This window comes from Marmota flaviventris, chromosome 5, assembly GCF_047511675.1.
Source record: "Marmota flaviventris isolate mMarFla1 chromosome 5, mMarFla1.hap1, whole genome shotgun sequence".
Lineage (NCBI taxonomy): Eukaryota > Metazoa > Chordata > Mammalia > Rodentia > Sciuridae > Marmota > Marmota flaviventris.
Window position 1 is genome coordinate 150,859,505 of NC_092502.1, and position 25,844 is coordinate 150,885,348.

Genomic DNA, 25,844 nt, shown 5'->3' on the forward strand with positions numbered 1-25,844 from the left:
ACCTTCAGTGACTCTTGGACACTAGAATATCTTTTTCTTTTTTCTCTTGTAAGAAATAAGAATGGTTGAAAAAAAAACAGATTATAATAGGAAAAAATCCTAATATAACTTTACCCAGGATAATGCATAATGCCCCTTCACACTCAGAAAAGAAATGTCCACTTCTGGTTTTACAGAAGTACATAAAATCAATAGAGTGATAAGCTATCGATTATTTGAACCTATATAATAGACCTTTCTTCAGTAATGCTGCAGGTATGTGCCACAGACAGGTTAATACGACAATTCAATAAATAAGAAACAGATTACACATACAGGGTAAACCCCATTATCCATTTCATTGCAGAAAATACACTAAAATCATTGCAAAAGAAATCACCAAACCCAGGTTGAAAATACCACATCCCCTAGCACTACAAGTAAAGCACTTCACTTTCCAAGAGAGGAAAAGATTTTAAAAGGTTTAATTGTTTCAAAAATACCACTGAACTGCCCTCATGAAACACCATCTTGACCAACATTATGGGTAACTCAAAAGATGCCACAAATACCACCACCATCATAAAAAAAAACACCAGGAACATGTAGTCTCTTTTCTCAGATCCCAAAGTGGTCTTCTGTAAGGTCCTTCCAAGGGAAAGCTATCTCAAACTTCCATAAACATTTGTTTCCAAGTTTATTATCAAAGACGCAACTGAAGAATCATTTTGAAGTTTCCATTGGAGTTCAAATATGTACAACCAAAATGATAGGGTTTTGGTAAAAGCACCTATTTTAGAGCCTTAACTCTGGGAAGGCTCTGTAATTGTTAACACCACTCCCAAACCCTGGGCATCCAAAGGAGTCGGTCAGTGACTCCTGAATCCAACTGCTCCAAATGGAAACCCATCAAAGCAAATATCTGTACTACCCTCCTGCCTTTAAAGAATTCACAGCATCAGGGATGGGGATGTAATTCAATGAAATGATACTTGCCTAGCATGTGTCAGGCCCTGGATTCCCTAGCACTACAAAAATAATCAGAGAAGAAGAACTCATAGCATTCACTTCAGAAAGAGAATAAACTTCTGATATAATTCACTATTTTCCTAGAATACTATAAACAGACATGTACCAAATAATATTTTGGTCAACAGCTGACTGCATATATGATAAGAGGGTCCCATAAGAATATATGACCTAGTGATATCACAGTACCTTAGTTTGTGTAAGTATATTCTATGATGTCTGCCCGATGACAAAATCAATTGACATATTTCTCAGATGGTAACAAAAAAAATTATCTTGAAATGTTTACTTATTTTATTCAAGGACCAAAAGACTTTTATAAGTTGCTCAATGGTTAGATTCTAAAAGAGAGCATCCTAGTGCCCAGAAAACTGACTAGAGATCTGTCTGCCACAACACCAACTATTCTATATTTAAACAGAATCCCTCCATATCCAAAACCAAAAGGCTGCCGTTGTTTGTCCTCCAGAGAACAGACAGACTGTTGGCTTCTTCTTGAACTAATACATAAACATCAAGTTAAAAAACTGATATGAGGAATTCAGAAATGACCTCTTCTCTTACCTCCACCACTGTGGTGTCTGCAGCTTTGCACATCGGCAGGTTGAAATTCCTCGCACTTTTCCTGCATTCGAGAAATAAGAAAGTGAAAAAAGAAGACCAAAAACAAGAAACATCTTTCAATTTTAAAATGTTGTAGATTAAAAAGAATTTATAACTCTTCTTCAAGAATGTATCATATGTTCCACTAATAAAATTTTGTTAATTTTAAAATTTTTTTATTTCTTATGGTGGACCTTTATTTATTTATTTGTTTATATGTGGTGCTGAGAATCAAACCCAGTGCCTCACACATGCTAGGCAAGCGCTCTACCACTGAGCCACAACCCCAGCCCTAATTTTATTAATTTTAACAATATAATGGCCACTTCATTCAATTTACACAGTTTATTTTAAGGGATTATTTTTTGCATTCAACATACAGCTTATATATAAAAAATAAAATGGATTTTAATCTGCTCTATTTGAAACAAATCCATTAATCTTTTAATAGGAATGCTACTTTGCTTATATAGTTAAGTATTTCACTAAACAATCTGCTGTCATTAAAATATTAAGAAAGGAAGGGCTGGGGTTATGGCTCAGTGGTAGAGCGCTCACCTAGCACACGCAAGGTACTGGGTTCAATCCTCAGCACCACATAAAAATAAATAAATAAAACATTAAGAAAGGAAAATCAGTGAGTACTTCATATGAAAAGATATAGTATTTTCATTCTCTATTAAAGAAAAACCTATTACAGAAATTAAATGAAACAGTCTCTGGGAATTTGTACGTCACCTATAAAGGTTCTGGAGAAAGCTTTTCCTTTTTTCTTTCTTCCTTTTGCTTGTGAGGTATTTTTTGTTATTGTTGTTGCTGTTTTCTTGTTTCGTTTTTGTTTTGCTCTACCTCTGAGCACCTTCTTATTTTTTATTTTTTTATTTTATTTTTTATTTATGGCAGAGTATTGTTAAGTTGCTGAGGGGCTTTGCTTAACTGCTGAGACTGGCCTCAAACTTTCAATCCTCCTGCTTCCTGAGTCGCTGGGATTACAGGCATATGCCACTGTACCCAGATGGAGAATCAACATTATTTTCTGATGAAATTTTTGGAAGTATAATACCCACATCACATGATGTATAAAAAATTCAAAAAGGTATCAACTTTGCTTCCCACATTCCTCAATTGTTATACTTCCTCTGACCATAAATATTAACATATATTTTTGTTTCTGGGAATATGCATCAATAGGCACTCTATGGTGGAACAAAATCAGTCACAGCCATGTTTTATTCACTTTTTTAGGGCCACCACTTTCCATTTGAGCAATGGCTTAAGCAGGCCTCTGGACCAGTTGCCCCACTAAGTATCTTAAGAGTCTAAGTCACTTGACCATTAGTGACGGCAAGCTTTCAATTTATACCAAAGTTCAATAGAGTAAGAGTAAGTCAAGGCTTAGAATAGCCCTTGTGCAGCCTTTTGAGCCAGGCAATAGAGCACAGCACAAACTCCTGGGAATATTTAAGATAGCTCATTTCTATTTGCTACTATACAATTTCATTAACCATTTTTAAAAAGCAACAGGGTTCGCAAACAATATGCCAACATGTCAAAGTAGAGATCATGTAAAATGTCTCTTGTAATTGCCAGAAGTAGTCACATTTTCAAAAACTGACTCAATTCAGGAAATCAGAGTGTTAATATCACATATATTATTTAGGGGAAAAAAAGGAAAACAGGAAAGTACCACTAAGAATTTAACTATGATAGCAACAAAGCTGTATATGCTAAGTATTAAAAAAAATGTTAATTAAAAGCAACAAATGGCAATATTATAGGAAAATTATTCTGTAACCTAATAGGTGTTGTCTTCAAGAGCACACATTTTGAAAAACTCATGTATAGTCAAAGGTGGCACAACTGTCAAAACACAACTACACAGTCTATAAATCTAAGACACTAAATACTCAGAATTCAGTATGCTTAGGGTAATCAAGATGCTAAAATCTAGTAAGCCTGTGGCTATGCAGATAATAAGAATGAAAGTTCAGCATTATTAAAGATAATCAACTTTTCAGATAGAATCATTATAAACATTTTCTGGGAGACACCAATAGGGCTGGAAAAGAACTGACCTAAATTATTAGTAGCAATATCTTTCCAGAGGAGCAAAGGAATTTTAACATTACAAGATAATGTACACAAATAACAGTATCAAAATTAAAATTGTGTGCTCATCATGTTTTCTACAAAAATAACTAGTTTTGACAACTATAATACATAGGGAATAATAATTGCTTGTGATTACATACAAGGGAACATAGATCCAAATATTTAATTTATGAGCAGTGCAACACAGACATAGGTAATCAGAACAGACTCTCACAGGTGCAGTGCACCAGCAAGACTGCATGGCAGTAGCCCTGCATGCACATACACGTACACGTACACCTGGGTGTGTATGATCATAAGTCATTTTTAAAAGAAATGTTTAAATGGAAAACTCACTGTGATACCTTTTTTGCAGTCATTTCAGGAAACGTAGAGGTGCTGACATGTATTATGTTAATAATTTTTTAAACCATCACAATACCTGAAAATCACATTTCCTGCTCGATCTGCTTTCCAGGCTTTCACCAAAGCAAAATCCCCTGTAATTGCTTCTTCCAAAATAAAGTGCTGACCATTAAACTCTCTCACCTGCAGGAGACAAAGAGGGCAAGATCAGGTGTTTGCATGTGTCTTGTTTGTGGTATGTTCTCTGACAGAGGCAGACAAGAAGGATACTAGCCTAGTGAGGGAGGGTCTCCCAAAGGGAAAGGAATTTCAACAGAGACTTTTTACGTAGCGTTAGGCAACTAAGACTTCATCAAAATGGTCAAGGGGAGTTTGGGATACAGAACGTGCAAAGGCCCAGTGAAGAGAAAGTTTGCTGCATTTGAGGAAATGAAAGTTCTTCAGGTCTAAGGGATAAACTATGTTAATGCTCCTTTTATTTTTTGTGTGTACAGATTACATAAGCAACATAAAAAAACAGTTCCGCTTTCCCACCGTGCCAGAAAATACCTATCTAGGACACATGAAATGGCCTACGTATTGGTTTTTTTTTTTTTAATATTTTTTTAGTTGTGGATGGACACCATATCTTTATTTATTTTTAAGTGGTGCTGAGGATCGAACCCAGTGCCTCACCTGTGCAAGGCAGACACGCTACCCTTGAGCTACAGTCCCAGCCCCTACATATTGTTTTGAAACATAAAATAGTTATAAAAATCCAGTCCTCTCTCCTCATTAGTCTGTGATCTACAATCACCTGTTGAGATTTTAATTGGGATACACAGAATTAGTAAATGAGTTTGAAGAGAACTGACAGATTCCCATTTTCCCACCCATGGTTATAACATATGTCTCTTTTGAAGTTTTCATTTACCTCCTTCAATAGTTTTATCATTCTCTCCATAAAATCTGGATGTATTTTTCTTAGGCTTATTCATAGGTGTACCATGTTTCTGTTGCTACATTAAACATAACATCTTAACTTATTACATCTTTCTGTCATTACAGAGCTCATGAAATGCTACTGATTTTTGTATGTTTATTGCCCTTTGATTCTACTTTGAGTTGAGTGGAGAAGAAAATAAGGTGAATCTTTGCCTCAGCATTATGTTCCCTTATTGTTGGGGATTTGTCTCTGGGAATTAAGACAAAGGAAGAGTGGAACCAAACACCACAGCCACACTCCATCTCTGCTCAGGATGGAGCCACAGAAGCACCTCATTCTTGTTCCTACTGCACCCCCTAGTGGAAAAATAGACTCAGTGCAGCTAAGAGAAGGCTTCAATAGGAATTTGGCACATCTACTTTTTAACAATGGTTTAAAAACAGAAATCCTTTATTAAAGAAAAGCTTCTTTAAAGATATTATCCCAGTTTCCTGCTAGAAAATATTAGTGATCCTTGAAACTCATTGATGAATTAAGATCTTTTTAATATGAATTTACATAAAAGAAATGTATAAGCTGCCTATCAATATACAAAGCTTTTTTAAAAAATGGTATATGTACTTCAAATACCATCACTATAAACACCAGTAATGACATTGGAGTGTTTTACATACAGGGAAACTGGAGTAAATATTTGCGAATGCAGGGCAATGTCAAGAAGTTGGCTTTACTTTTATATTCCAATTATATAACTTTCTGATGTCTGCAAACTAGCTATTGCTCAGTGCTAGCCACTCTAAAATTTTAAAAGGGGGAAAGAACTATTTTTTTCAAGCTAGTTATTATACTCACTTGAAAGAGCTGTGATAGTCAGTCTCTACCTCTTCATCTAGGTTCTTTCTTGAATCCACTCCAATCAGATTTTCATCCTCTCTATTCTAGAAAAACCACTCCTTAAGGTTGTCAATGACTTCCACTTCTCCAATCCACTGGTCAATTCCAGTCCTCATATTACCCAGCTTCATCACACTATTTGACTCAGAGGATCCCCGGCTCCCTCTCCCTTCCCAAACTGTCCCTCTTCTTCCAAATCAGTCCTTGGTTTTCTCTTCATTTATTAAGACACTAATCATTCTTGCCTTTTTATTTTCCTCCTCCCACTCCTCCTCCTGACCTTTAACTGTCAGAAAAGTGCTCTCTATTTACATGCAAGCCCAAGCCATCCTTCTAGCCCTGAGAGTTTAAATGCTATGTGCCAAAGCTTCCAAAGTTCCCATCCTGGCTCTAACTCTTCCTTCAGCGGAAACCCATCTTCCTCTTGAGTCTCCTGGACATCGTAAATGTACCATGTCCCTGGAGAGCTCTTTGATTAGCCCGTGCCTTGCCCATTCTTAAGCTCACAACCAGCCCATCAGTAAATCCTGTTGTGGTTCCTCCATCAACTTCTATCCTGATTCCAACCACTTCACCCACACTCCACTGTTAGCACTTATCTAAGCCACCTTCCACTCCCATCAGGATTCATATAACAGCCCCCTAAGCTTTCTCACTGCTTCTTGTTCTTGGTCCCCTACAAACAGCAACAACAAAAACCATAAAAGTCACCACCCAAGAGCCACAGTGATGTTCACAACAAACAATTAAGGTCACATCACATTCCCACCCTTCCAAAACTCTCACTGGCTTCTCTCCACACTCCGTGAACTCCAAGCTCTGTGTGGATCTGGCTCCTGCCTCTCTTCACTTTGCATCCCTACCCCTCTCTGCCTCATGTTCTCTGCTCCAGTCGCAATGAACTGATGTTCCCCAAACAGGACAAGCCTGTGGCTGCCTCAATCCCATGTAGTGCTTACTTTTTCCTCTGACTAAAGCCATGACCCTCTGAGCACCTTACTCATTCTCTTACCTGTTCAGGTCTCCATCAAATACTACCCTCCTGAGAAAGGCTTTCCCTGACCACCCAATCTGGAATGCTGTGTCCCTGCTGATCATTCTCTTTGCCCTTGACCTCCTTGGCTTTTCTCCATGTAGCCTACTGCACCCGTTATGTGTTTGTTCATTCACTGTCAGTGTCTCCACTGCAGGCGGACCTGGTCTAGACCATCCATTTCTTCACACTGCTTAGATCAGTGCCCCACAAAGGCAAGGGTCTCAATAAACATCCTTAACCTAAGGAATTAGTTCACTTAAAACCAAAGGCCAGGAAAATAAAGAGATAAGAAGAACTGCTTCAAAGAATAATCTGTCATATACCTGGAGTGTTCAGTCAAAATGACAAAACTACTAGATTCATGCACCTGGCTCCAGGCAAAAACAAACTCAGGGAAGATTCTAGTTTATCATATTTTCTCAGAGTGAGTTAATGCGACAATTTCTAGCAAGCTACCAAAGTGTTAACTCAATTTTTCTGGGCAATTTTATACTATTTTTATACCACTAAGTTTCATTTTTAAAATTTGGCTCTTTTTTTTTCCTTATCAAGAAATGTTTTAAACCTGATTAGTTAGCAAAAGGAAAAAGCAAAATTAAATATGAAAATTATTTAATACAAGCTTTGAATCAATATAGGTCACTCTCAGAAGGAAGGCAAAACTCCAGATGGAGGACATGGTTGGAAATAAACACTGACGAGCGAGGGGCATGTTCAATGACCCTTTACCGTCCCCCAGAAAAGGAGGAGCAGAGCCAGCATCCCCACATGTACAAAAGTGGTGAGAGATGACTTCACTGACTACTTTCACTTCCCTAGAGGCATAATCTTAGCATTTCTGCAACACCCCCTAGTGGTTAATTCCCTTGAGCCATCTGGAAAAGAAGAATGAAAAGATCATAAAAAATACAATTATGAAACATTGACCGGTATAATTTTTAAAATTATCTCAGATCTGAGTAACTTAAATACCTATATGTAGAGGTCTACTCTTTCCTATTATGTGACTGAAACAGACTATTATAAAGGTACACAGTATTTTAAATCAATCGATTTAGTAAATGAAAAGTTCACATGTGTTCAACATACAAAATATAAAGGTGATAATATGAACTATGAATTCCATCATATAATTTTAACTGTGTTCCACTTTTCAAGATTTCAGACTAACTTATGATTTCCCTTGTTTTTTAGCACCTTCAGTCACAGGATGGGTTCATACATATCAGACAACTTTTCCATTTTCCATATAGCAAAATCAGCAATCATAAATGTTCCTAAATTTGTTAAAACCATCCATAATATCAGCCAACTAATCTTGAGTAGTACAGTATATATCCATCACAGCTTCTTTTCTTCATATTTATTCTAGTTTATCTATGTGATTTTAATTACTGGCAGATAGCCAGGTTTAGGTGGAAATGTCAACAAATACACTGATGAAAGTGAGTGTTTTTTTCTCTCCACGGTGATTCCACCCAGAATGCCATGGGGAAAGAGGTACACTGTCTGGATGAGCTGTTTCTTACCTCCCTGGGCTTACTGGCAATAGCGATGCTGCCATCTTTGTTGTATTTGATGGGTGCTCCCCCTTCTTGAACCAGGGTCCCGTACCCTGTGCTGGTGTAAAACGCAGGAACTCCAGCACCACCTGCACGAATCCTCTCTGCAAGTGTGCCCTACAAATGAACAAGCAACACTCAGTTAAAAGTTCACCAAGCAGGCATCGTCTGGGGACACAGAAACATTTACAGACATATTCCCACTCTCGAAGAGCTTACAATTCTAAGAAGTACAGAGCACTACAGTTTGATGTGCATATGTCCGTAACCCCAAAGGCTAGAAGATCATGTAAAAGAAATACCTGTCTGTAGGCAACAACCAGTACATTATTTTTTTTTTTAGAGAGAGAGAGAATTTTTTAATATTTATTTTTTAGTTTTCGGTGGACACAACATCTTTATTTTATTTTTATGTGGTGCTGAAGATCGAACACAGCGCCCTGCACATGCCAGGCGAGCGCGTTACCACTTAAGCCACATCCCCAGCCCACAAAATTATTAATCCACAAAATGTAACTGCTTATTTGTCTAGTTGTGCTATCAGCTTCCAGACCTCCCACTGGTTTCCTGACATCATTCTACATATGCCTACTTTTGATATTTTTTAAATCAATTTTCATCCAAATTATATAATTTTAGCTATATGCATTCCCAAAATATCTTTAAATTTTGTGTTTTACTGTGTGCTATCATTAATAACACTGTAAAGTGTTCATATTTATTTTAAACCATTTTCATAAATATTTTATTTGCTAAATGATCTAAGAAAAATCCAAAGGTAAGCAAAGGGTACAGAGAACAGGTCAATTGGTTTTTAAAAGCCAAGAGTACTCCCAGCTTTGTTTCACAGTAGAAATAGCTGCAAACAAAGTTTCTTTGTGTCTCCTTTTAGTCATCTTTCCCATGGCTGATCCTTCCCTCTTCTTAGTATCAGTGATTTCATACCTGGTTTCCCTGGGTGTCTCTCACCCACAACCAACTTTCCACCCAGATTTCCCCTAGATCTATACTGGTCCTGAACATTTCCTGACACCCTCCCTAACACTAAAACCTACTGGTGGGGTCTTGCCACATCATGCCTTACTAGATAACTCATGGGCTAATCATTAGTAAGAACTGATATAGTTATTAGGGACAGTCTGTTCAGACTGACCCAGTTTTAGAACTGTTCTCTACAGTAGCTAAGGTCTTTAAATATTTAACTCAAAGAAGAGACTAACAATTGGGATCAGGTCATTCAAGTAGGTGGGATATTCTGGGAAAGGAGGAACTTGCAACATAACTGAAAATCTTCCTGATAACTGGTTCTCTATTCTTTCTATGGACAGAGACCACTCTGCTTTGTGTTGCAGTTTATGTTAATACATTCAAAAAACAGAATTATTGAAACAGCCTTAAAAACATTCCTTACTTCAAAATATTTATATATATATTACACACACACACACACTCTATCAGAATACTCTACTTCTCTGTGCAATTGAGTAAGAGCCTGAGAGTAGAATATTTCTGCAGACGGACCCTCTGCAGGGTACCACCAGGCTCCCACCTTCACTGCATAAAGGAGTCCTAATCCCTACCACTTCATCAACACTTCCTCTTTGGGCTCTTGGGCTGCAAAATAGGATGCAAGCTTAAAAAAAAAAAAAAAAAAAAAGAAAAAATATTAAGTAAGTTCCTCCCCTTTTATATGACCTGTAATGGTTAATTTGAATTGTCAACTCTATTGGATTAAGAGACGCCAATGATTAAGTGGCTTCTGGGTGTGTCAATCAGGGTGTGTGTAGGAATGACTGAAATGTGGGACAGCCAACTGAAGTGGAGACATCTCCTTCCTAAGCACAGGGAATACCGTCCAATAGGTTGAGGGCTTGGATGGAATAAAAGTTGGAAGAACAAGGAAGCAACATCAGATGCAAACTCAATTCTTCTTGATTGCTGCTGCAATCCTCTGAGAATATCAGATGTTTTTTCTTCACTCTTCTGAAGCAGACTCTGCCAGTGATTCTCCAGGGAGTTTCCAGAAGCCTTCAGTCTCAGACTAGGGCAGTACCATTGATCCCTCTTATTCTGAGGCTTCAGCCTCTTGGTTTGTGCAGCTACTGGTTCCTCTAGCTCTCCAGCCTGCAGACGGCCATTGTGGACTATCCAGCTTCTGGTCACATAAGCCAATCTAATAAATCCTCTTTTTATTATCATACTTCCTACTGATTCTGTTCCTCCAGAGAACCCTGACATGTCCTCTGACAAACTAGGGTATAATGTAGAAGATACAAAAGGTAACAAAGGTTAATTTTAAATAACTCCACAACCCACAGAATAAAGTATCTCATCCTATAATGTAAAAAGGAGAAGAATATGCCACAGACTGTACTGAGAGCCTCTTAAATTCCTAAGTTGAAGCCCTCACCCTCCCAAAGTGACTATATTTAGAGAATGGGCCCACAAGGAGATAATTAAGGTTGAAAGTGTCATAAATGATCTTATAGGACTAGCGTCCTTATAAGAAGAGACACAGTGAGTTTGCTCATACTCTTATTAGCCCCCTCACCTTGTCACCTGTTGTGAGAGAACTCAGAAAGAAGTTAACCATCACAAGCCAGGAAGAGAGCCATCGCCAGAAGATGAACTTACTGGCACCTTGATCTTGAACCCTCCAGCCTCCCAAACTATGAGAAATAAACTTCTGGTGTTCAAGCCACCTAGATGATGCTATTTGGTTATAGCAGCCTAAACAGACTAGGAAAGCATTCTTTGTCTTTTCACAAAGTTTAAATGGAAATTGAGTAAGAATTGAAAGGGTAAAGTTTCTAAGCTGCTTCTAAACTGCAAAGCCTGAGTTAAAATGTAAAAGACCGGGCATTGTAAAGTTCCTAAGCTGCAAGGCCTGAGTTAAAAAGTGAAGGACTAGGTATTGTTAAATTCCTCTGCTACACCCAGAACCTGAAATTCCTGAGGCAGTTTAAGACAACGCCCAACTGGCCATTTAGTTGATTAATAGCCTAGGGCCCTGTGCGATCTTGCACGTAGGCATCTCAGGGCCTAAACCAATCAGTTTGAATGTGTACCCTGCTTAGGAGTAACCAATCACCCCCACCCGACCTGTTCCCGCCAATGAATGAACTAATCATGTTTAGGAATTGTTGTTTGATTTTCCCGCGGTGTATGATGATTTGTTAAAGGAGACTGTGATGTATGTAAAGTCCCCGCCCTCCCCAAGAAGTGTACTTAAGCAGTGCTCAGCCTCTGCTCTGGGCTCTGGGCTGCTCTCCCTTCTTGAGTGAGCACAGAGCCCCAGCATGCTGGAATCTCAATAAATACCCTTCTGCAATTGCATGAGTCAGTCTCTTGGTGGTCTCTTCCTCCAATGCTTCACCGGACCCTTACAGAATAATGTAGGGAAATGCTATGATAAATAGAGTTCAATGCTATAGGGTTACCAGGTGTGCCTACAATTGCGTAAAACCTCATTTACAAAGAACAGCCCTCCATTCACGCTTTCTCTAGACCAGTATATACCTGATTTAATTACTGAAAAATATTTTTTTAATATTCTGCTACATTACATTATTACCATCATGGTGAAGTTGGATGTAACAGTCTTTTCAAGCAGAGCAGTGGGTTCCACATCAGAGATGAAGGCAGAACATGTCCAGGTGGAAGACCAGCACAGGTAACTTGTAGACCCCACTTAACCCAGATGGATTCAAAAGACCGCCTCCCTTTATGACAAATTCTTCAATGCATTAGGAGGTGAGGCAGAAAACAAGTGGACACTTGCTAGATAAACCGAGGTAAATGCTTGCTTCTTATTATACCATCAGTCCCCAGGGGACTGGGCTCTGATCTCCATACTTGGTGATGTCATCAGTTTCACCCTCTTCGGGCTTCATTGCTCCTGTGCCTCAGCAAGACCTGATCACTCACAAATTCTAACTCGGTGATTCCTAGAAAATGACTTCTATAGGACAATACTTGAACCTTTCAGCAAGGCCTATTGCTTGCTTCTGGCACAGGGGACATTATCATTTCAAACCTGGAATTTACCCTGAAACATAGGTATTTCTACCTCCCTCTTCCGTATACAGTGGCATAAAATACTCATCCTCTAGTGATCAATACATCTGACTTATAAACACAATTCCTTGGTTTGGTAAAATAACATATCCTCTGTCTTGTACAAAGAAACTTTTAAGGAGACAGAGTACACTTTTCAACAAGCTAGCATTGTGAAAGGAGAGCAGCGAAATCTCACCTGAGGTGTCAGCTCCACTTCTAATTCACCAGATAAGAACTGCCGTTCAAATTCGGCATTTTCTCCTACGTAGGAAGAGACCATGCGTTTTATTTGCTTGGATCGAAGTAAAAGACCCAAGCCAAAGTTATCAACCCTAGAAGGAAAACGAAGGTAGCTTAAAATCACAGGAACATCTGAAACAACACTGTTATCACATTTTTGTAAAAAGATGGAATTTCATTTATTTGGAGAAAAGGAAATGCTCCTCTGTTAAGGAATGTCATCCAAATTTTCTCTATCCCCTGCCACTCAAAGAAATATGCAGGGTGGCTAGTCTTATTTTACAGTTGAGGAAACTAAAGCTCAAAAGCGGCCCATGGCTATAATCCCAGCGGTTCAGGAGGCTGAGGCAGGAGGATTGCAAGTTCAAAGCCAGGCTCAGCAAAACAAGGTGCTAAGCAGCTCAGTGAGACCCTGTCTCTAAATAAAATACAAAATAGGGTTGGGGATGTGGCTCAGTGGTCGAGTGCCAAAGTTCAATCTTCAGCGTAGTCAAGTGTGGCTGAGTTTAGGCCTGGGTACCAAAAAAAAAAAAAAAAAGATTTAAGTGACTTTTTCTCCAAAATCTCAGGCAGTAAAGACACAGCCAATATGTAAACCCACATCAATCTTCTACTTTTATTGTATATTTTGTTCTTTCCCTTACCACAAAACGATCCTGGATTGTAATCAAAGCAAAGAGGTTAATTGGTTTTTGTTCTGTGCTTTGGGGTGGTGAAATACTGACCCCAAAGAAAGATTTAGATGGAGAACCTCCTTCTGTGCAAAAAAGGAAAGAGGGCCATTCTTGTATTTAAGAAATAAAAGAAAGACATACTCATTGAAATATGAACCCAAGTTACAAATAGCTATGGACATTTTTACAGTTTTATAGATATTTTGTTCGAGAACATTTACATACTTGTACATTCTTTACCCCCCCCATTAGGAGAGTAATAATAAACAATGAAAAGATTATAGGTAGCAAAAGTAATCCTGTATCTGTTAAATCACATATATTTTTGTTTAATATCTCTATTTTTTTAAAGTTGGAGTTCAATTTATTCTTAGACATGGTGCAGGTGGTTTGGCATTTGTTTTTTTAATTAATTAGGTAAAGGCCTCCTGTTTGTGCATTTCTTCTTTATTTCTATCATCATTTTCAAAGCAAAAATTTCAAGCAAAATCACTATGACAAGAAAGATTTAAACTTGAATAAACATTTCTCCATTTTCAGTCACCTAATCCCTCTCCCCTTAAAAATATCAGAAATATTTTAATCAACTAGAGGAAGGAAACATTTCTAAGATAACAAAGAATACTTGACTTTAAGCTATGAAATTATTTTTAAGGGTGAAATGGTTTTAATGTTGAATATCCCGAGACACCACTACAAACATAAAAAAAGGGCTAAATAACAAAGAAGAAAATGCCAAGTGTTGGCAAGTGTGTAAAACACCAGAACTCTCATATATGCTAAGGAGATTAAAAATCAATACTTCCACTTTGGATTCATAATAGCTGCCATTCTGACGGGAGTGAGATGAAATCTTAGAGTGGTTTTGATTTGCATTTCTCTAATTGCTAGCGATGATGAACATTTTTTTCATATATTTGCTGACTGACTGTATATCATCTGAGAAGTGTCTGTTCAGGTCCTTGGCCCATTTATTGATTGGGTTATTTATTTTTCTGGGGTTTAACTTTTTGAGTTCTTTATATACCCTAAAGATTAGTGCTCTATCTGATGTGTGAGAGGTAAAAATTTGCTCCCAAAAATGTATATTCACCTCACAGATTGTTTCCTTTGCTGAGAAGAAACTTTTTAGTTTGAGTCCATCCCATTTATTGATTCTTAATTTTAATTCTTGAGGCAAAGGAGTCTTATTAAGGAAGTTGGGGCCTAATCCCACATGATGGAGATTAGGACCTACTTTTCTTCTATTAGATGCAGGGTCTCTGGTTTTATTCCTAAGTCCTTGATCCATTTTGAGTTGAGTTTTGTACATGGTGAGAGATAGGGGTTTAATTTCATTTTGTTGCATATGGATTTTCAGTTTTCCCAGAACCATTTGTTGAAGAGGCTATCTTTTCTCCAATGCATATTTTTGGCAAGTGTTGGCAAGGATGTGGAGAAAAAGGTACACTCATACATTGCTGGTGGGACTGCAAACTAGTACAGCTAATATGGAAAGCAGTATGGCGATTTCTTGGAAGTCTGGGAATGGAACCACCATTTGACCCAGCTATCCCTCTCCTCAATCTATACCCAAAGGACTTAAAAACAGCATACTACAGGAACACAGCCACATCAATGTTTATAGCAGAACAATTCACAATAGCTAAACTGTGAAGCCAACCCAGATGGCCTTCAATAAATGAATGGATAAAAAAAAATGTGGTATATATACACAACGGAATATTATTCAGCAATAAAAGAGAATAAAAATCATGGCATTTGCAGGTAAATGGATGAAGTTAGGGAAGCTAATGCTAAATGTAGTTAGCTAATCCCCAAAAACCAAATGCCAAATGTTCTTTGATATAAGGAAGTTGATTCATAGTGGGACAGGGAGAGGGAGCATGGGAGGAACAGACAAACTCTAGATAGGGCAGAGGGGTTGGAGGGGGTATGGGGTTAGAAATGATGGTGGAATGTGATGATCATTATTATCCAAAGTACATGTATGAAGATACAAATTGGTGTGAATATACATCAGAGATATGAAAAATTGTGCTCTATATGTGTAATAAAAATTGTAATGCATTCTGCTGTCATATATAAATAAAAAATAAATACGTCCACTTTGGAAAAACTGTTAAAGGAATCTATTAATGTTGAACATATTCGAATATGTTATGAGCCAGCAAATCCACTCTAGGGTCTGTACCCAATACATCCTTAATGTTTACCAAGAGACAAGATACTCAAAATAGCAACTGTTCATTATGGCTAAAACAGGAGTTTTCCAAATGCCCATTGCAAATAAATAAATAATGGTTTATCTACACAATGAAACACAGTACAGTAATGAGAATGAAGGCTTCATAACCACTAGCAAACAATGCATGAATCTTGGATGATATGTTGAGCAAAAGATGTCAGACACAAAAGGGTACATACTGCATTATTCCTTTAATATTAACTTCAAAATAAGACGAAACTAATGCATGAGATCAGAAGAGAGGATAAAGATTAACTTTGGTAGTGGGAAAGGAGAGCAGTGACCATCAGGAGCAGGAAGGGGGCTTTCTGGAGAACTGGTCATACCCATTTCTTCATCTGGGTGCTGGTTACATGGATGTGTAGCTGACAAAACTTCATCTACATTTGGGATATGTCCACTTTTCTATATAACTACATACTATACTTCAATAGAGATTTTTTTAAAAGACAGAAATGTAGCCCAGTACAGCAGCTCATGCCTCCACTCCCAGTGACTCAGAAGGCTTAGGCATGAGATCATTAGTTGGAGGACAGCCTGGGCAACTTTGGAAGACCCTGTTTCTAAAATAAAAAAAATAAAAAAGAGCTGGGGAGATATCTCAGTGTTAGAGTACCCCTGAGTTCAATTCCCAAGACTGTAAGAAGAAAAATAGAGACAGAGGAAGAGAAATAAAGTAATAAAGGCCTAAATATCTCCCAGAAACAGAAGTCTTCACTTATTCCCTTCCCAACTCCTTTAGTTCTCTGATGGTTCAGTCCCTATGGAATTTGTGTGGCCTAAAGGATTCATTTACCTAACAATCAGGGCTGGAATGTCAGGCTCTGGGGCTACAACCATGAATAAGGTCTGGTCTTGCACCCTGAATAGCTCTGGGAGTACAGAGGAAGTAAACCTGCAAACCCACCATGACAGCAGAGGGGAACGTGCTAAGTGTGCGTGAAGTGGTATGAGCACGCTGCAGGCTGAGAACCCCACTGCTGGAGGAGAAACAAGGCAGAAAAAGCCTTACTGAAGGGAAGGCCTTACACAAGAAGGTGGCCCTTAAGGGATAGAAGTAAAAAACACATTTTGAGAGTAGAGTGGAGGAGGCAGTCTGAGGGCAAGAGGCAGCTAGCTGGACATCCTCACCGAGACAATCAGGAAGCGTCAACCTGAACTGGAGGCAGAGGCAGGGCAGGAGGGGTGGGAGAAAGGCCAGGTTAGGGTCTGCCTCATGGGACTTCACCCAGAAGGACACGGAGACCCTGGGAGTAACTTAAAGCAGAAGGATAACAGGATATAGTATTAACTGAAGAGATTCAGAAACAAAAGGCAGAGGGAACAGTTCAAAGGCTTGATGTAGCTCGAACAAGCAATGATGAGCATCTGAACTAACGTAGAGGTTACTGGTGGGAATGAAATAGAAATCAAGAAGTATCTAGGGGAAACTATTCATTCGTAAGACAATTGTTGCACATCCCAATACAGAAGCAGATCCGCTGCAGAGTTCTGACTTTGGCAAAAGAACTCAGTGGGACGGTGCACTGGGGGATAATCTGATGTCACTGGTGATACCCACTTGTTGGACCAGCAAAGGTGCTAAATGTGGCAGGCTGTGTGACAAATCACTGGCATTTCTTCAAACAATCACATTTTCTCCACTTTCACTCCACTATTCATGCCCACAAGTGTGCATCCAAGATCAAATGGTTTCTTCTTAATTCTTAGAATGTATCACTTCCATGTCTCTTAACTCCCTCTATAATCCTGTAGTGTCGAAGTAACAGGTAATTGTCCAGCTTCTATTAAACTTGTTTTTTACTTGTAGCCTTTAAATATTGGAGCTGATGATATTTCACATTACACATGTATATAAACAATAGCTATATCATTTATTATTTATTTCCAACATGTTTCGAACAAAAACTAAAGTCTAAATAACCTAAGTTATTTTCAAGAATGAACTTTGGAGATACGGTAATTCCCTACAGGTTAATAATACACTTATCCACTAGAGGTCGCCAGATCACTGAAGCTTTTCCATCTCCCTGATGCTTGAGCGCGCACACATGCCTTCCAACTATTCTTTATTTACTTATTTCTTCTTTGAACCTACTCCTAATACCTGACTAGGCCCACAGTTCTTGAGGTTAACAATTCTACCCCCCCAACTTCCTGTGCCTTCACCATCTCACCTGATGACAGCCCCATCCATACACTTACGTAGCACAAAAGTAATAAACCCATCTAACTTCTGTCTCACATTCTCACCATCAAATCACCAGGAAATCCTGACTCTACCTTCAGTATCTATCCATAACTGGACCATTTCCCACTCTCCTCTGTGCCCTGCACAATAACCTTTCCTGGTTCTGTTCCTGCCCTCTACTATCTATCTACTCATGACGTGGTGGCAAAGTAAGCCCTATAAATACTGAGTGCAACAAACAGACCATGCGCTGCCCAAAGCCTAGCAATGGTGCTCATTTACTCACAGCAGAGCAAAGGTCTCTAGGACTACCTGCTAGCCCCATGTGTTCAAATGCCCTTTTATCTCTGAAAGGTCTCTAGGACTACCTGCTAGCCCCATGTACTCAAATGCCCTTTTATCTCTGGCTTCACTCCTCCCATGCTCCTTTCTGCTTCCTGCTCCACTTCTGCTGCCTCTCCAACAAGTCAGGCATGTTCCCACTGAGGGCTTTTGCACTGGTCTTTCCCTGCCTTAGAAACTCTTCCCCAGGATGTTTGCAGGGCTCTCTCCCCTGCTTATTTCTAGTGTGCTCAAATGTCACCAAACCGAACCCTAAATCCTGCCTCTGCTCTTATGTTCCCAATTCTCTTTATTGGCTCTACTTTTTTTTCTTTTTTCATGGTATACATAACTTTCTAATACACTGGAAAATGTACTTATTCTTCATACTGACTACTTAATGTCTGCCTCTCCCTACTAGAATGGAAAGTGCATGGAGCACGGATCTTGGTCTATTTGTTCACTATTGTAGTCAAGCACCTGCAGAACATAAAGAGAACTATATAAATATTTGTGGAACATTTGCTAAATGAATTTACCGCTCAATTCCACTTTGCTCCTCGTCACTGACTCCTCTCTAACACAAACAAAAACAGAAAGTCACAGTCATTTTCTGTTTGCTGTCTGGATCCATTTTCCAGCTTCAGAATGCTCTGAGCTGGGACAGACCTGCAAACTTCATGAGCCTCCCTTGTCACTGACTTCTAACTGGGCTCAGCCAATGGGAGGCACCACCAGGATGGCTGAAGTGGGTGGTGAAAGAACAAGATGCAGGATTTACCTCTTCCTCACACATTACAGCAAGCTGGACAGCTTGCTACATAAAGCTTTCTTACAAATACTGACAGAGGTTCCTTCCCCCCTTCACTGCTTCTATATCAGGGCTAGTGGTAACACCACTTCTTTTTTACTAAACCCAAGAGTTAGTTTGTTTCTGTTTTTCCTATTTATAAGAAAAAATTTATTGGTGGAATTTAAATTCTTAAATCATGCATGACTTTTGGTATAATGTGAACACCTTGAACAGCAAAAAAAAAAATTAACAACTTTAGTATTCGCTCACCCATTTTGTCTTAGGAAATAACGTAACAAAAGAAAAACTTTTTAAGAGCATCTATCTATATGTACACACACACACACACACACACACAATTGATGATAGACAGATACAGCCAGAAAGATAACTACAGAAAAATAAAGAGACACAGAGATATAATAATTTTCCAAGGAGAATATGTCTGATTTTAATAAATTGAATAGCTTTTTAATTCAGTCAAAAAAGTTATTGATTATCTTTTAAGTAAATCCCCTTACTCATCACACTGCAATCTGATACAATAAAAATGAAGTACACTTAGCAGGGAAGGAGGAGGGAGGAATAGGGGAGATGAAAGAGGATTAAAATCTAATTCCTTGCATGTATGATTTTGTCAAAATGAACCCAAATATGATGTACAATTATACTGCTCTAATAAAAAGAAAAGAAAAAGAGCTGGGGTTATGGCTCAGTGGTAGAGCGCTCACCTAGTATACATGAGGCATTGGGTTCGATCCTCAGCACCACATAAAAATAAATAAGTAATTAAAGGTAGTATGTCCATCTATAACTAAAAAAAAAAAAATTAAAAAAAAGAAAAAAAGTTCTCTTTGGTAAACTCCTCAATTGCCCAAGATTGAGAGTACTGATAATCTTATCTGGAGCTGACTAATAAAGTCATAACCATAAAATAACCCATGAAGACACATCTGGCCCATTTGCATTCTATAGTTTTAAATTTCTGAAACCTCCTCCAAAGTCTACAGTTTCATTCTAGAAACTAGAATATAGCTGGTCATTCACTGACCTGGGAATTTCTCTAACCACTCTTTTTACTTCTGTTTGGCTTTTTAGCACATTACATATTTGAATTGGCTCTATTTAAAGATGACCTCTCTGTATTTGTTGATCTTGGCTCTGAGGAACATTGTGTATTTGGCCTTTGCTTTGTTTTTAGACTCACATCCTAGCACAGCAATCAAGCAGTGCCTAAGATGCTTAGCCCAGGCTACCACTGGACCAGATAAAAAGTCAGTTTTCATACCTTGAAAAGTGCTGTTAGATAACTTACAATGAAACTGAATACCTTGTCACATGCATCCCAATTTACAAATCCAGCAAATACATCAGACTCTCATGATAAAAAATGAGTAAGGCAAGTCCCTTTCCTTTAAGAGCTCACACTATAAAAAGAGAAAACATATGTGACCTTTTGGAAATGAGGACTATATGGTTTCTAGTAGAGAAATCTGTATATAAGAGCATCTCACAGCTCTTTGATACTAAACATAATGCCGATGTTAGATTATGCTATCTGCCCTCAGTAGCCAGCATTTTTCTAGAATACCTAAAGAGAAAGATCTGTTTTCCCTGCAGCACAATAAACTGGGGTTTCACACATTTCAGTGGTTAAAAGAAGAAGTCAATAATTCCTTAAAGAGATATACTAATGTAAAGCAAAAAGATAGGGCATGGAATTAATTAATGTGCTGCAAATATACTCCTTTTCTGAATCTGAAATTTAATTTACTGAATTTCATTTTCTGAAATTTCATTAATTGGCAACCCTTGTCAAAATAAAACTCCAATAAAAATAAAGGTGTGGCCATTACCAAACTGTTTTTCTCTTGTTTACTTTTCACTGAAGACATATTTCAATCTCAATTATACAATTTATGCTTACTCTGATAACATCAGAAGTATTAAAAGAAAAAGCTGTATTTGAATATAAGGTTAGTTTATGTCACGGTTTTATGGGACAAGGGAGCCAAGCACAGAAGTTCAAGTACACATTCCAGGAAGCAGTTAATCCTTCCCAGAAAAAAAAAAAAAGTCCTGGAGAATGCTCATAATCATCCAAGGTGCCTATTAAGTCCTTCACAGCTGCAGCTGTATCAACAAAAAGGGAAGAAGAGAAACAGCAAAGGGGCCACACACCTCTATCTTTAGGTTCAGAGTCATTGGTACAGAACCAAAAAGTTTATTTAGAGTGAAAGACAGCTAACTGGGCCCTCAAAAAAATCCCTATAGTATAGAACTGACTAGTATAAAACTCTATAGAAGTAATCACAAGTACAAGAACATAATATTGTCAGATAGTACTGATTAGCCTTCCATAAGTAAGAGGGGCTGCCAATGGGGTCATCTACACCACACCCTTCCTGAACTGTAGACTGAAAAAATACTGCGATGAGAAATGAGCACATCTAATAAAACACACCCATTCTTCCACTGGCTCTGTGACTTAACTAGTTGACATGTAGTTTATTGTGAACTTTTGATTCCCACTGGCTTATAACTGAAAATTCTCCAAAAATCAATGAAAATCACATTGTCAATTATTCCTACCTTTTTAATTAACCCATATCAAAGTATTAGTTCAACTAGTGATCCTAAAGAAGGATTTATCTCATCAAGGCTAATAGTTAATACTTCAAACCAAGGTAAATGACATCTTAGGTCAAGTCTCACTGTTTACTAAAAACAACAAAAACAAAAAATCAGGAAGCCTGAGATTTAGAAAGACTTCCACTTCAGGTAGGTCCTTCCATAAGTGAGCTCCTTACAAATGAGAAAATTACTACTTCTAATTCCAAGTTCTTTCTATTTTCCCAACAAGTCAAACCATGTCAATGATTCTCCAGTGAAGCATGACTTAGTTTGCTTCAGTTATCTAACTGAGGGTCAAAGCAAGGTCTTATTGTTATAGACCTCTAGGATTTAACCCCTCCTAATTAAGAGAATCAACTGTCAATAAGGATTTGCAAAGTATCATCTTTGTGTGCAACATCTAGTTTGCATCCAAAATTTATAGTTACACACTAACAGAGAGCATATACCATGATGGTTCTATAAGGGTACATCACTTAGTGACATCACAGGCATCTTAAGTTTGTGTAGGTATATTCTATGATGTCCTCACAATGAATGACATATTTCTCAGGACATCCCTATTAAGCAATGCAGGCCTGTTTATTGACCTATAGTACCCTTTGTAAGCTTGGAGCTATCTGGAAAACCCAACCAAGTATGGATAAACAAAAGTATTTATGGGATGGGAATGTAGTTCAGGGCTATAGCACTTGCCTAGCATATATGAGGCCTTGGGTTCAATCCCTACCACTACAGGAAAAAAAAAAAAAAGAGAGAAAAGTATTTATAACAAATATAAGTCACATCAAAGAGCATGGGAGTTTTCTAAGAAAAAAAAAAAGTAATCATGAACAAGTTACTTCTCAATTTACAAAGGGGTTTCCTATGATACATGAGGGAACTGAACAAATAATCTCTACAATTCTGTCCACCTCAAATATGCCATGACTCAGATTCACAGGCTAAGCAAAGCAGGGAATACAAAACTACTGCAAGTAGCAGGATCAGGACATAACATATATCAAATAGGTACAATTTAGTATACCAAGAAAGGGCCAAGCCTCTAAGAGAATTCAGAATAGGCAACATCAGTGAAGACTGGAGGCTTTCTGTAACGGGGTAAGGCTCCCTCAAAGATGTGTAACTTGAGTGAATCCTGAAAAAGGAGGAAGTGCACAGGCAGGGCAGAGGAAAGAGAGGCTCTCTGACAAAACAGCATGAACAAACTCAGAAAAGGAGCCATGAGAACAAATACAGCATCCGTTTTATTCCCTAAGTAATCTGTATTGTTTGTTTTTGAGTGCAGTTATAATAATAGGCTAAATTGTCAATTTGGCTCATTTTTAATATTTTAAATATCTTTAAAGTCTTTCCTTCATAATTGAAAAGGGATGCTTTACTATTTCTGTATACAAATAGATTTTTCTAACAGCTAAATGTACCTAAATGAGCATGACTTTATTAAAATTATGGCTTATCATTAACCATTTTGAAATGGAATCCTACCGCCTTAAGTGCTGGCTACATGTCCTCCATCTTCCATCAAGAACAGCGACATTTTTGTGATTCAGATTTTTTTTTTTTTTTAGTTGTAGATGAACACAGTACCTTTATTTTATTTATTTATTTTTATGTGGTGCTGAGGATTGAACCCCCAGGGCCTCGCACGTGCTAGGCGAGCACTCTACTGCTGAATCACAACCCCAGCCGATTCACATATTCTTTTACATATTATCTAAATAAATGGTGTGTAGTCAAAAGAAATAACTTAAACCAATTTCAAATTGATGTCTACTCTGCTATATAAATAGTAATATACAATAACAAAGTACACAAAGGACCATCTTTAAATTCTGAAGTGCAAGAGTCATTATGAAAATATTTATTCTAACATCAATAATATATTTTAAATTTAGAAAAATAAAAGCACATCAGACTAAGACAGAAAATCTTAATCTATATATTTATATTATATTTATTATGAAGGATGGTACCAAAAATATTCGGATAAATGTAACCTCCACTCCTGACCCTGTTACACTATGTTTTGATGTTTGGACATACTGCTCTTTGGAGGAAATTTTAATTTCACTGATAAACTCCATCAAAATATTATTAATAACTTCCATTTCTTCCAAGCCAATTATTATAAAAATTCATACTTACCCTGCATTATTGCTGATTGCAGTTAATCCTTTAACTCCAGTCTTTAATAAAGCTCCTATAAGATTCTCTGGAATTCCGCAGAGCCCAAAACCTACGATGAGACCAAAAGTAAATAATTTGTGAAGAGAATAATGTTCTTTTAGGGAAATGTGTGTTATTCTTCTTAATAAAAAATTTTAAAAAAGAAAAAAAGGCAAAGCACATTATCACATCTACTAAGCAAATAACTAGATTCAAATGTTTTGCACCATAATAGAGCTCCAGACTTTCAGGATGGGACATGGTAATAAAGTAAAATATTATATGTGCACAAATAAATAAAAATAGTAAATGAATAATAACTAAGTAATAAAAGAACTGGCATTTCTTATCTACACAGCTTTGACCCTGAGATTTTCCTGCTTCATTAGAAACATAAGGACTAATTACCATGAAAAGGAAAACAGTATTATTACTCACCACCAACCAGAACCGTTGCCCCATCAGGGATATCTTTTACAGCTTCTACTGGATCTGTATAAAATTTGGTATGGCAACGAGTACTAATAGAGAAGTAGCACACACTTCCCTGAAATATTAAAAAAAATATATTTAAGTGAATAATCTTTTAGATATGCATCTTTACTTGCATATATAGCAATTCAGCTTTTAGATATACAATGAGATAATGCATCATTATGCACAATGAATGCAAAATTTATATATCTTCACTTGTCAATTAAAAATACCCACAGAGTTAAGCTTCTGATCCAATCTTTAGTGCCAGAGAGTGCCTACAATAGGGACAAGTAAAGAACAGTACACAGAATGTCTTATCACCCTACTGGGGTAGCTTGTGGATGTTGTAGAAAAATATCAAAGTATTAGCTACAAGGAAGGCTAGTCACCCTTACACAATGCATGACTTAGTCCTGCTATGAAATGTTGTAGATGGTTTGTCACCTCCAAAATTAATGCTGAGATTTGTTTGGTTCCCAATGTAACAGTGTTGAGAGGTGATGGGAATTTTAAGAGGTGTTTGGATCCTCATGAAAAGATTAATGCTGCTCTTCAGGGACGGGGTCAATTCTCACAGGAGTGAGCTCTCATTCTCACAGGACTGGAGTTGTTACTACAAGAGCAGTTGATATGAAGTAAGATTGCACCTTTGGCTTTGACTCTTCTGCATGCACCAGCTTGCCCTTCCACTTTCTCCTCCAAGTTATGAGGCACCACAAGGCCCTCATCAGAGGCAGTCACCCGGTCCTGGATTTCTAGCCACTGGAACAGTGAGCAAAATAAACTTATTTCCTTTATAAATTAACCAGTCTGGGACATTTTGCTATTGCAACAGAAAATAGGCTAATACAAGTCCTAAATGAGTCATCTAGTGGGCATTCATTGACAATCAGTTATAAACTATATTTTTCTTTGTATTTCATGTATGATATAGACAACTGATATGAGGAAACAGTCTGTGGCAACCAATCACTCATATCCAACATTATTCCTCCTTTACTCTCATCATACAGCAACCTGAAAAGAAAGGGAGGAGAGGGACTAATACCTGAATCTTGATGTCTGCCACCTTAACAAGCCCATCCGAAAGTGCTCATACACATCACTTCCTAAAAACCCATCAGACAGGGGGGACCAAGTGGTCAAGGACACTGCATAATGAGTGTCTACAGTTCTTTTCTTCCTCTAACAACCATCATTATGAAAAGCAGCAATTAGCACAAAGGACTATTAAAGAGAATTATACTGAGAGAGAAAGTCAGATGAGAAAGAGAACTCAGCGGTCACACACATGACTTCTGTCCCTTTGAACCTCCATTTTGATCAAGGTCAGGTGAGGAGAGTGTATAAATTGGCATGCTGCCCAGACCCAGGAATGTAAGTGGAGGCAGAAGCTGAAGGGAAGTGGCTGGAGCCATAAAGAGTTTTCTATTTTTTTCCCTGTCCTCAAACAGCAAGGAATCATTTCTTCCATTTTAAATGCACACAAACACACCAGTCTTAGAAATTAATTTTAGTCTTAGAAATTAAAAATTTGATAGACTGAATAAACA

At 37.8% G+C, this 25,844-nt stretch overlaps 1 protein-coding gene across 1 annotated transcript in view; it reads right to left on the reverse strand.

Moving 5' to 3' along the window:
* Positions 1–25,844, reverse strand: part of Oxct1 (3-oxoacid CoA-transferase 1) — a 134,150-nt gene that overhangs the window by 100,192 nt on the left and 8,114 nt on the right. Inside the window, exons 2-7 of the mRNA XM_027936258.2 lie at positions 24,253–24,361; positions 23,794–23,884; positions 12,741–12,876; positions 8,453–8,602; positions 4,145–4,251; positions 1,573–1,633 (exon numbers count right to left, since the gene is read on the reverse strand). Coding sequence (XP_027792059.2) covers positions 1,573–1,633; positions 4,145–4,251; positions 8,453–8,602; positions 12,741–12,876; positions 23,794–23,884; positions 24,253–24,361 — 654 coding nt within the window. The remainder of the gene's footprint in view (positions 1–1,572; positions 1,634–4,144; positions 4,252–8,452; positions 8,603–12,740; positions 12,877–23,793; positions 23,885–24,252; positions 24,362–25,844) is intronic.